Here is an 11,465-nt window from a genome sequence, read left to right on the forward strand (position 1 = left end):
TTACATCACTCATCGCATGTATATATCTTTTGCTGATGTCACACTGGAGCAAAAGTTTAAAGATATGTGTCATTTAGGGATTTATTTTGGAAAGTGATACTGGGAACAGTATCGTGTATTGCAGCTAACTTGACGTCATCGCGAGTGGTTGGAGGGAGGAGTGAACCTGGGCAGCACCCAGCAACCCTGTACCTGTAACAGGTAGTGGCAACATTTACAAACAGTTTAGAGCTTTTTAGCTTCCGGGTTTTATCAACAGCCGCACATTTATAATCATATATATATTCATATTGTATATTATAGCATGTAATTATTCAATTTCCTTCGAGGAACCCCTTATTAGGTAGATAAAGGCTTTATTCTTCACTTTGTTTGTAATTAAAAACATCCACAATAAGTAGAAAAGGTTTGAAATAAAACCAAATTTAAAAGCAACATTACTGGTTTCCATTCATAATATAACATGGAATAAAAGTCTATCATACAGGAACATTAAGCATTAATGATTAAAAATACTGTTTGAATGTTAATTTTAATATTTAACCATATTAACATTAAAATAACTCTTGCAATGAAATAATTACAGTGCAGTTAGCTCAAAAATAAAGAAAGGAAGTGAAAGAAGGAAATATTGTGTTGGGGGTGTCACGTAATTCAACAGAACCTTGCAATGAAAAAAGGCCGCTGCACCTTATGTGTAATTGCATGTCCATTTTACATCCATTCTCCTGTGGTTTATTTTCCATTGTCAAGCAGGTAAACAGAACAAAGAGATGTGGCACCTGCTGCTCTGATAAAAAAAAAGGGACTCTCCTGGGTGAGTGCTGCTCCTACACCTGCCTTCTTATATAGGAGACTACAGTATGTCTCAAAACAAAACAAGGAACCAGCAAAATCTGATATTCTCAAAACAAAGAAAACACCTTGTGCGGGGTAAATCAAGTAGTGCAGATTAATAATTAAAAGCTCCACTTTGTTTCATCATCCACCTGTAGGGAACAGGCGGCGCAGGCTGGTATAATCACATCACATCCGTAAACTGACACCGGTGTCCCTGTGAGAGAGAGCTGGAGGATCACATCAGATCATCTCTGTCCTCGGGAAAAGAAGACTCTGACCTCCAGACTACCACAGATACACACTGGGTCAAATACTGTATTTTGACTCACAAATACATATATCACATATTTTGGGCATCTTCAAAACACTCAACCCCCCTTCCCCTAAAAAAAAAATGCTGACAAATGATGCCATTCAATCAAAACTTAAGTATTTCCCCTATGCAAATCTATTTGAGGGTGCAATTAATGACCATTTTCATCATCTATTATAATAATAGAAAATAATTATGATGGCCATTGAAATTCCTCACACTGCAAACTGACATAGTACTGTAATTGCTGACCATACAGTTTACAACCCAAAGATATTCAGTTTACCATCATAATAAACAAAGAAAGTAGCAAATCTTCACAGTCGAGAAGCTGGAACCATATTAGGCATTTTTGCTTTGCTTACTTGATTATCACGATTGTTGCAGATTTATTTTCCTGTGGAACAAGTTTCATATCTAAACCTAGACTTGTTAGATATGTGAGATATTGCAATATCATGCTGAGACTGATCAAATCTACAACTGGGTTTTAAATCTACATATAAACTCATGAAAAAAACTGAACTTAATCTCTTAATTATCTAAAATATCACTCATAAAAGGTGATTTAAGACCACATGTGTGAACACGCTGCTCATCATCAAGTATAAAAGTGCAGCTGGAATTAGTCCTGTTAACTGTCAGCAGATTCTTTAATTTTGCCCTCAATGATGTCAAACTCACATCTGACAAGTTCTCTTTATATAGTTTGGAAAGATTTTTTTTTCCCAAACAGCATCTGGTTTATGAACAGTAGACAGGACAGGGGGAAAAGTGCTGGATACTAACTGGAAACTGTGAGGAAGCACCAGTCAAGAATACCACACACAGTCACTTTATAGCTATTGTTTATTATATCCTTTGGTCAAGCCAGACCAAGCAGTGACCCTTCCAACAGACAAATATAAACTCAACACATGACCCACAGCTCTGTTTTAAATTAGCCCCCTAGTTTAGTTTCTGCCCCTCTATACAGGTGCTGTTGACTAAAATGGAACAGGGCTCACATCTTCCTCTGGCGCACAGTCTTTTTAACAGCCTGAATCTGATGTGCGCACGTTCGTACAAGTACTTAATACAGTAAATTAAGACTAAGACTGAACTGTTCATTACTTGAGTGTGTCCAGGAGAAGCTAATGAATGTCGTTACTAGCTGCTTTAAAATGCACATATTCCAGTTTGTTGTATTCATCATTTTGAGAACAATACAGAAATCACAAGCACAACACTGAGGGAAAAAAAATAAGTACAAAGTCAATATTTCCAAAGCAAAAAAGGTAAACAGTCCTGTACCCTGGGGGGGGAGAGGGGGCTAAAAGGGCGCTCCATCTTTAGAATGAGAGAGAAGCTTGAAGTCCGACAGCTATTCCAGGCTAACGTCTTATTACTCCACCTATCCACAGTGCTGCTACATACTTACTTTTGGGACACAGGCACACTAACATTCAAAACACATCAAATCTAAGAACACAGCCATCACAACTCCAGAAATTGATCAGTAGGCCCATGAGAGGAGGGTTGGATGGATTAGCAAAAAAAAAAAAACAAAAACGTGAGGAGGGGTAGAGGACAGAGGGTAGTGCAAGGTGAATGGTCTAGCCCTTGACGGGTGAGGGGTTGATATTCTGCACAAAACACCTAGATGCACTTCTTTTCCCTACACCCCCACCCACCTCCAAAAACAAAAAAAAAGCTATGAAAACACATGCACAGTTCAAAGCTGTGGGTTGAAAGGGTTCGGGGGTGGGGTGGTGGCACACAATTCATTTATTAAAACCACGTCCCAACAGTGCCATCAGCTGGGGAAGCCCCACCCGCTCGGCTAGCTGCCACAGCAAAAAGCCCGGACACAAAGAAAGCCAGCAAAGACGCGCCCATAAGTCAGTGCTCTCGTTGACACGCTCGCTCTCACACACACATATTTCAACAGTCACTCCTTAAACACAAATGGCTGAAGTTACAAAAGTCTGAAGTACAGATGAACCGTAATACAGTCACATCATCTGAAACATTTACGCTTTTGCTTCACTCTCAACTTCCTTTTCTCTGTTCTCAACCTCCATGTTGTCGTTGCCGTTCTCCTTGGTGTCGCCCTTCATCTTCTCTGCTTCTTTCTGCTCATGAGGAGGAAAAAAAAAAAAAAAAAAAAGACAAATTAAATCAGCAATTTCTCACTTTCCAGTCAGTTTGGCAATCTAAAAAAACATGGCTATCCCACCCTCTTGTGGTTGTTGAAGAAAAAGACAATCTTTCACCTTTGAATCCCTCTCTGCAAACTTCTGGAACATGTTGGCGTAGATGCGTTTGTCCTTCTCATGCTGCTGCTTAATGTATTTCTGACAAAGAACAACCTAGCAGGATATAATGAAGGAGATGTCAGGCAGCCTTATTTTAAGATATCACACACACACACACACACACACACACGTACAGCTACAGCCAAAAGATATTAAAACCAGGTGTATATTTACTTTATGACCAATTTAATAGGGGGCTGAAGGATAATTAGGAATATTTTCGACTAGGCTTTGTCAGAGTGCACCAAAAATTCCTCAACTATCCTACCTCTAAATTACAACTGGTAGTTTCACATTATCCGTAGCCAGCACGCAACTGCAGCAGCAACAATTTACTTGCCAAATGAGCTCATGCCAGTTATAATAATAACAATAATAATAATTCATCTAATGGTACCACACATGCCAGTTTAACTTTTGATGAAGGTACAAAAATATATCCATTAAAAAAAACCAAAAGAAACAAAAATCAGTAGATTAACTGGATGGTTTTATGCTCCACTCCTACAGTAGAGCCCTTTGTTGATTGGCAGGATAATAGCTCTATGCTGAAACAGGGTTTCAAACAAACTGACTTGCGATGTTGTCAAAATTAGCAAAATAGGGCCCTAGTTCAAAGTTGTTGGAATTATCCTTGAAGACACACAGCATCATACCTGACTCTTGGCAGCCTTGTTGGCAGGATACAGTTGAACGACTTGCTGGAAGTCGTCTCTTGCCTTGTCAAACTCCTTCATACCACACAGCGCCTCTCCCCTCCGGAACAAAGCCTTCTCATTGGATGCATCCAACTCCAGAGCCTATAATGACAATTATAATAACAGTATTTAACCACAAATAATCAGCAATGGTATTAAAAACTGAGAATTTTAAAAAAAAATTATAATACTTAAAGAATAAAAGGTCACTCTAAAGCCTCTTTCACACATAGCTCCCAGTAAATTACTAGGATAACCTTTCAGGCACTGCTAGTGATTTTCACTATTTACACAAGCTGCTACATTCAGGAACATTTCCATCTTGCGCCTTTTCACACATGCAATAGCAATGCCCGAATAGACGGGGCAAGGGACAGTCAACCAAATGGTGGTAATGCAACATTTACTCAACAGTACTCATCAGATCAAACTTTCAAACTAGGCAGTCCTGATCAAATATGAATCAAGATTCTGTTACTGCATTGCCTATTTCTCACCTCAAATGTTTTTAAACACATATTTTATTGTACTGTTTAGCCGTAATATGAGAAAGTTTGTGACACGACCGCCATGTTGAAAACAGATGAGCCAAAACCAAGCGCCACCTCACTTGCAGTACGTCACCCACACATTAAGTCTTGTGATTGGTTCGCTCGCTACACGTGAAAAGCGTCTTTCGTCAGACGGACGCAACCTTTTATGTGCTTGTCCCTTCAATGTTACTGCTTTCATTCACAACATTCATCCACCTGAAATGCTACTAGGTCTTGTGGTGGGAAATTGGTGGTACAGATTACCCTGAATATCCGTCCCTGCTCCCATTCACACATGACTCCATGCAGGAAATGTTCCTGAACATTTCAGGAATAGACTGCATGTGTGAAAGGTGCTTAACAGTCTCTTGCCTGCTAAATACTGAATTAATTAAATGCATCCAACCTAAGTATATACCACAGATTTTAGGTACCTTGTCACAGTTTTCTAGAGCTTGGTTCGGCTCCTGAAGTTTGAGGAAGCACATGGCCAAGTTCAGATGTGCAGCCAGTTGTAATGTTTTCGCTTTCTTCTCATCCTCCTCTGACAAACTAGATTCATGTTCCAGCCATGAAACAATCCTTTTATACTGCACTGATGCCTGCTTGTATTTTCCCTCCTGTAACATATGAGATCAATGCGTTAGAACACAGTATTCATGCATCTTAAAATTCCTTTTAAGCTGTGTACTTTGCAAACACATCCCTGCATACCTTAAAATACTGTGTGCCCTTCTCTTTGACAATGACACTCTGTTCCAGCTTCTCTGTTGCGTTCATCTCCCATGACTCCTTTGCCTAAAGTAAACAAAACAAATATTAGTCACTTTTTTAAAGAAAAAATTGATATGCAAAGCCAACATATAATTGGCAGAGTAAAGCCAACTTGTGTTTACAGCACAGCAACAAGATCAGTCTAACCTTCTCAAAGGCTGCCAGCTTGATCTTGTACTGCAACGTTGCCCCACCGGGAATGTTATATTTTGCATTTCCTGCATTCCCAAAGCCATACCTACCAAAAAAAAAAAAAAAGATATTTATCATTATTTATCTGTAATGAGGTGTATGAATGGCATATTACATGTTGCAGTTTAACTTAACAGTATTACAGTGTAGTGTACTATATCCTAGAGTAGAATGGATAATTCTGTTGCTGATTTTATTTTAATTTTTGTGGCGGCAAAAATGAACAGTTGAATATAAGCAACAATAAAAATGCCACATAACACTATTATTTATATGGTACATGTGATCATACTTGGGCTTGATGGTGAAGAGTGCTTCTTCTCCCTGCTCCATAGCCATGATAGCCTTCTCCACTCCAGTGGGTAAGCCAAGACCTTCTCCATCTCCGATCTCAAACTTCAGTTCTCTCTCGTCAAACACGCGTCCCTCACAGGTACCTTCCACCGTTACTGAAAGGGGCAGAAAAATCTTGTAAAAAACTAAGTAGATTTACAGCTGTAGGCAAGTGATGCAATTTCCCAACTGCTAATCAAAATGTTTTGCTTTGTGAAGGATGCCTGCAAATTTATCACTGCAAAGTTAACTTACGATGGTAAATGCACTGTAAAGATATTACTCCCACAATCTGACATGGGATCTTTAAACTATTTTAACAAACTAGTCCTTTACATGCAACTTTCCTGCTAGTCAATATCAATAACACTTGTATAAAGTAGAACTGGAGACTCAGGTAGGTTTGCTTGAGATGAAAAATAATGTGTGTTTACAAAGACAGCTGCTTTACCAGTTGAACGGGAATCTATTGGTAGAGTGAAAAGGATATTTAAATATTCAATACAAAAGCACTGTTATGACACAGATGTTTAAATTTCAGTATCAAACAGTCAAATTAAAAAAGGTAGGCTGTAAAAGTTTGTAAACAGCAGCTATAGGCAGCTTTAATTCATAACAGTTATAGTACGATGGATTAGATGATGGGAAACAATAACCCCTCGAATAATTAACATGTCCATTCTCCATCCATACGCTCAGTTTTGTTTTCAACACAATTCTTTTTACAAAAATGTATCCTAACACATCACAATGATTGTCTATAATCTTCACATATGAACTTGTCAAGCTTTGGAGGAGGTACATGCATTGTTTTACCTAAACCACAAAATGGGTTGTGTTAGCGTGGGCTTGTTGCTACAAGTAGCGCAGAGATGGTGGATAAAGATAAAATAGGAAGTTCAAAAAGCGCAGTTTCTCCTCATTTGAGGAAATTAATGTCTGGAGTGAAACTTTGCCCTTACATCTCAGGTAAACAGCAGAGTTAACACGATGCTAGCAGGTATTATACATGCAATGTGCAATTGGCCAACGCATTGAATTGTGAGGTGATGTTGGGGCGGACTGCAGCAAAATCTGAACCAGACAAAAAAAAAAAAAACAAAGTTTTAACAGACCCCTCTGCTGATGCATTCCTGCTAAGCTACCACAGTTGTTTCATATTGAAATGGAGGAGGAGGCTGTGTTTCTTTGTTGCCGTACTATTGTCGGTGCGAATGTAGCCTTAAACCTAATGTAGTTTGTTTATTGGCTCTAGTGCCTGTCACTCAAATAGTATTTCCTCTCTACACAAACACCAGACCAAAGGAAGCCAGTCTCCCTCTCTGCCCACTCCCAAAAAAGTTGTTACCACTGGAATCTATTTTAACCAACATGAGCTCAAGCTGACTCCAGCCTCTGTTCTTCGTGAGGCATGAAATTACAAACGTTACACAGCCACCTTTTCAAGCCTACAAGGGATTCAATAGTGTTTGACAGTCATGTATCAGCACCCATAAATGCAAATTCCTCTTTGGTATCTTTAAATGGTTGAAGCCTTGATTGAAATACTTCCTCGGACATTTCATTCACAGTTGTGGTCTGATATCTCAGTTGTACTGTCACTATTGCTTAAGTAATGGTACTCATACCCATTGTTGCATATAAAGCCTCAATAACAGGGTTCCCGAGGACCCTCAAAAAGTCTTAAATAAGATTTTCAGAATTTAAGGTCATAAAATGTCCTAAAAGTCTTATTTTTAATTATGATAGGTCGTAATTTTTGAGCTGATGCCTGAGAAATATCCTCCCACAGGATTCACTTATTTAAATGTGGTTTGTTGTCTTCGGTCATGACTCAGTCCAGCTCTCTCTTTTCATTTTCTGGTAGCGTTTCAATTGGTTCTCCACAGACCACCTGTTCTTACGAAGGTAACAGGATTAGAGAAGTACACATAACAGCACAGATGATGCTAAGCTAAAGACAGTTGGCCATGGGGGTTCAGAGAAGACACAAAGTCCTCTGTTATTTCTGATAGCTGTTAGAATCTGGATAATATTTCTAGTGTGGAGCTGCAACAGCCAATAAGAAGGAGGAGGAGACTTTAATTTGAAGACCGCTTAGCTGGTGTTTACAGATTTAATGGACTGTTAAAGTAGAAGAAAGGTAGATATGCTGTATGTTAAGAGCTCCTGAGCCAGTGTGTCTTAATGGGGAAAATTAACTATAACCTGCTCTGTGAGTGTGAGAACGATTACAACAACCTCATTGTTTTACACAATGTTTTCAAAATTTACAATTCCAAGCAAAGTGTAATTGAAATTACATTTTTTTCAATGCCATTAATTTGATTATGTGATTTTAAATATGATTGTTCTATGGAGATACAAAAATATCCAGAAAAATATTCCTATTAATATTGTCAAATTGGTTTCAAACATAAAGCTCAGTCCTGATGTGCTTCGGTTTTGCTGTGGAAAGGAAATTAAATTTTCTCTGTCAAGGTCTTAAAAAGCATTAAATTTGATTTCAAAACGTGTGCAGCAACCCTGAGTAAAAAAAGCGTCCTCACATGTAAAGCATGAACGCCAAGAATGGCTCTCACCTAAAAATAAACACTCTGTTTAAAATGAGACGTATCACTCTTACATATTAAAGGTGCAGTGTGTGGGATTTAGTGGCATCTAGTGGTGAGGCTGCAGATTGCAATAAACTGAATACCAATCCCCCTCCCTCTTCCCCTTCCAAGTATGTAGGAAAACCCACGATGGCTGCGAAACTTGACAAAAATGCAAGTGGAACTCTTTGGTTTGTCCATTCTGGGCTACTGTAGAAACATGGTGGTGCAACATGGCAGACTCCATGGAAGAGGACCCGCTCCCTATGTAGATATGAAGGGCTCATTCTAAGTTAACGAAAAGAACAATTCTTGGTTTCAGGTGGTTATACACTAATTAAAACATTTGTGAATATTATATTCCATTTCTGCCAGGTCCGTTCCGCTAGATGCCACTAAATTCTACACACTGCACCTTTAGTTAAATTATTATCCTATTAATGATTTTTGGTGATCCTGTTATATTTTTACGCTTCAAAAACATTACAGCTGCATCCCCTCTAAGATAATTTTCCTCTATCTCGGTAATAAAATAGCAGTGTTAGATGTTTTACCTTCAACAGCAGCTCCTTCATTAGGCTTGGTATATCCCGACCCTTTAGTGATGATGCGACGGATAATTCCTCCGTCCTCTTCATCAGTTACGTCCTCCCCTCGAAATTCAAACAGTTCCACCTACAAATGCGCAGACATAAATGAATATCCACAGGTACTATTCTCATTGATATAGGATCAAGGTATAGTTCAACTACAAACTCAAGACTATAGTTTAAAAGTATTTAGACAATCAAAATAACCTAAAGCTTACCTCAAACACAAGTGTGGCATTGGGGGGGATCTTGGGTGGGCTGCCTGCAGATCCATATGCTAACTCTGGCTTACAGATGAGCTGGCACACCTCGCCCACTTTCATTGTGGCTATACCAATGTCCCATGCCTTTATGACTTGACCTAGACAGAGAGAAGACTTGATGAAATAACACTAGCTTGTTGCAACCATGGAAGGTGAATGTTCACGTCTCCGCTAGATATGAACCAACCTTTGCCCAACTCAAAGGAGAACCTCTCTCCCCTGTCTCTGCTCGAGTCAAAAAGAGTACCATCCAGAAGTGTGCCCACATAATGTACAAACACTTTGTCACCGGTCATAGGCAGCTCTGTGCCTGTGCCTTCCCTTTTCACCAGCTGGAAAAATGTGCAGACAGTGAGAGAAATTAACAAAAAAAGTTGGAAATTTGTAAAAAAAAAAAACAAAAAAAAAAAAACAAAAACAATTTGACAACAGACATATAAAGCCAACAGTCCTGTACAACCACTCTGCAACCTGATTTTTTGCATCATAGGTGGTGAAGTTACCAAATGCTTCAGTGTGAATGAACGTAACCTGTAATGTCTCATTCAAAATGTGCATGTGTGCATGTGCATGAATATTAGATGTGCCCATCGGCATGAATAGCTTTAGCATGTGTCTTTATTGAGAGGTCTAGAAAAGCTTCTAGACATGTGGACGTTTGAAATGACAAAGTACCCATGATGTTGACACCCTGGCAATTAGTCAGCAATTAAACCAATGAAACAGAAACCAGATAAACGGCGTTACGTTTTTATCAGCTAACGTTAGCTGTTTTATTGACAGTGCTTACTGTAGCCTAGCTAACCACAGCTAACGTTAGCCTAGCAGAGTGAGTAGACAGCAAGCACACGGCTAATCTCTTAGCTAGCTGGATCAACATGCGGCACAGAAACACTGGACATTTACCTTTAAAACACCCCCGTCTTTCTTTGGCGTAATGTCCTCTCCCTCCATTGGGATGGTGTGCTGTCCTTCACTTGTCTGCTCCTCCGCAGTCATTGTCATGAAGCAGTTTTCCCCCCTCCTACTCTGACCTGCAGCACAACTCAAAGCAACCTAACACTGGCTGATAGTAGTGGTTGCTAAAGCAAACTACTTTTGTGCAGCCAATTAATGCTGCTTAATGGGAATACAACACACGCTACAGCTTGTGGAGACTGCTGTCGCTGTGAACCAGTCACACTTATACCCGACCAGACTGAGGGCTATCAGGTCCACGTTGTCTCGCTGTCTGGCTGGCATCTGACAACCGCTTAAAAGGAGGGCAGAGAAGTTTCCAGACCTTAGGAGGAACCAGGGGGGATGAGCCCGCATTGGTGGCGTTACATTTACTACCTCAGCACCTCCGTAAAAGGGCGGTGCAAACACAAAGAGCAGAGCAAATGGATAATTTACAGACACATTGTGCCATCACATAGCTAGGTAAATTAATTGTGTATTTGGTAAAGATATTCTGCAATAATAAAATACTAAAATAGTGATGAATGACAAAGATATGGCAGTGGTGGAAGAAGTATTTAGATAATTTATTTAAAGTCCCCCCTCCACTCAGAGATACGTTTTTCTTCTTGTTCCTACAGTTGTGTGTTTGAGCTTCACTGTGCAGAATGATGTTTGTGCAGAGTTTGACACTTGAAGACTGGTTTTACATTCATCTGCTGAAAGTAGAAAGTTTCTCTGTGCTCCTTGAAAATCTGATATTAAGGGGTGGGCCTACAAGCATGATTTGTGACATCATAAATAGTTTGGAGCCAATTCTGGTTTACACAACTGTGATGTAGAAACTTGGAGCCTCTAGTGCTCATACAGTGAGAATGGACTTTACAGTGAAGGAGACATCTTGTGTCCAACAGGAAAACTTTTAAAATAAAATATATTTGCACATTCATATATTGATATTTTTTTAATGAGTAGATGTAATTTTAAGGATTTTAACAAGGTAATTTAACTTTTTTTGTGGAAAATCCATAGCAGACACAAAGTATTATTCAAAGTAGAGTATTTTATACACATCTTAAAACATGTGTAGGGGATCTTT

The 11,465-nt window shown here is 39.2% G+C and overlaps 1 protein-coding gene across 1 annotated transcript; it reads right to left on the minus strand.

Moving 5' to 3' along the window:
* Window positions 1–1,984: 1,984 nt before the first annotated feature.
* On the minus strand, window positions 1,985–10,696 carry fkbp4 (FKBP prolyl isomerase 4). Its single transcript, XM_044356966.1, has 11 exons — window positions 10,334–10,696; window positions 9,615–9,759; window positions 9,383–9,525; window positions 9,129–9,249; window positions 5,940–6,096; window positions 5,603–5,693; window positions 5,396–5,479; window positions 5,116–5,301; window positions 4,107–4,250; window positions 3,409–3,504; window positions 1,985–3,267 (listed from the first exon to the last, which is right to left on the minus strand). The coding sequence occupies exons 1-11, from the start codon at window positions 10,430–10,432 to the stop codon at window positions 3,166–3,168; spliced, it is 1,368 nt and encodes a 455-aa protein (XP_044212901.1). The 5' UTR covers window positions 10,433–10,696; the 3' UTR covers window positions 1,985–3,165.
* Window positions 10,697–11,465: the final 769 nt, after the last annotated feature.

This window comes from Thunnus albacares, chromosome 7 (genome assembly GCF_914725855.1).
Source record: "Thunnus albacares chromosome 7, fThuAlb1.1, whole genome shotgun sequence".
Classification (NCBI taxonomy): domain Eukaryota; kingdom Metazoa; phylum Chordata; class Actinopteri; order Scombriformes; family Scombridae; genus Thunnus; species Thunnus albacares.

Excerpts from the sequence above, each read along its gene's own strand:
- fkbp4 (XM_044356966.1), bottom strand. The coding sequence starts at position 10,432 with ATGACAATGACTGCGGAGGAGCAGACAAGTGAAGGACAGCACACCATC. Across the intron at positions 6,097-9,128 it reads TGAAGGAGCTGCTGTTGAAG|TAACGGTGGAAGGTACCTGT; the intron begins GTAAAACATCTA and ends TGCCCCTTTCAG. Across the intron at positions 3,505-4,106 it reads ACAAGGCTGCCAAGAGTCAG|GTTGTTCTTTGTCAGAAATA; the intron begins GTATGATGCTGT and ends ATATCCTGCTAG.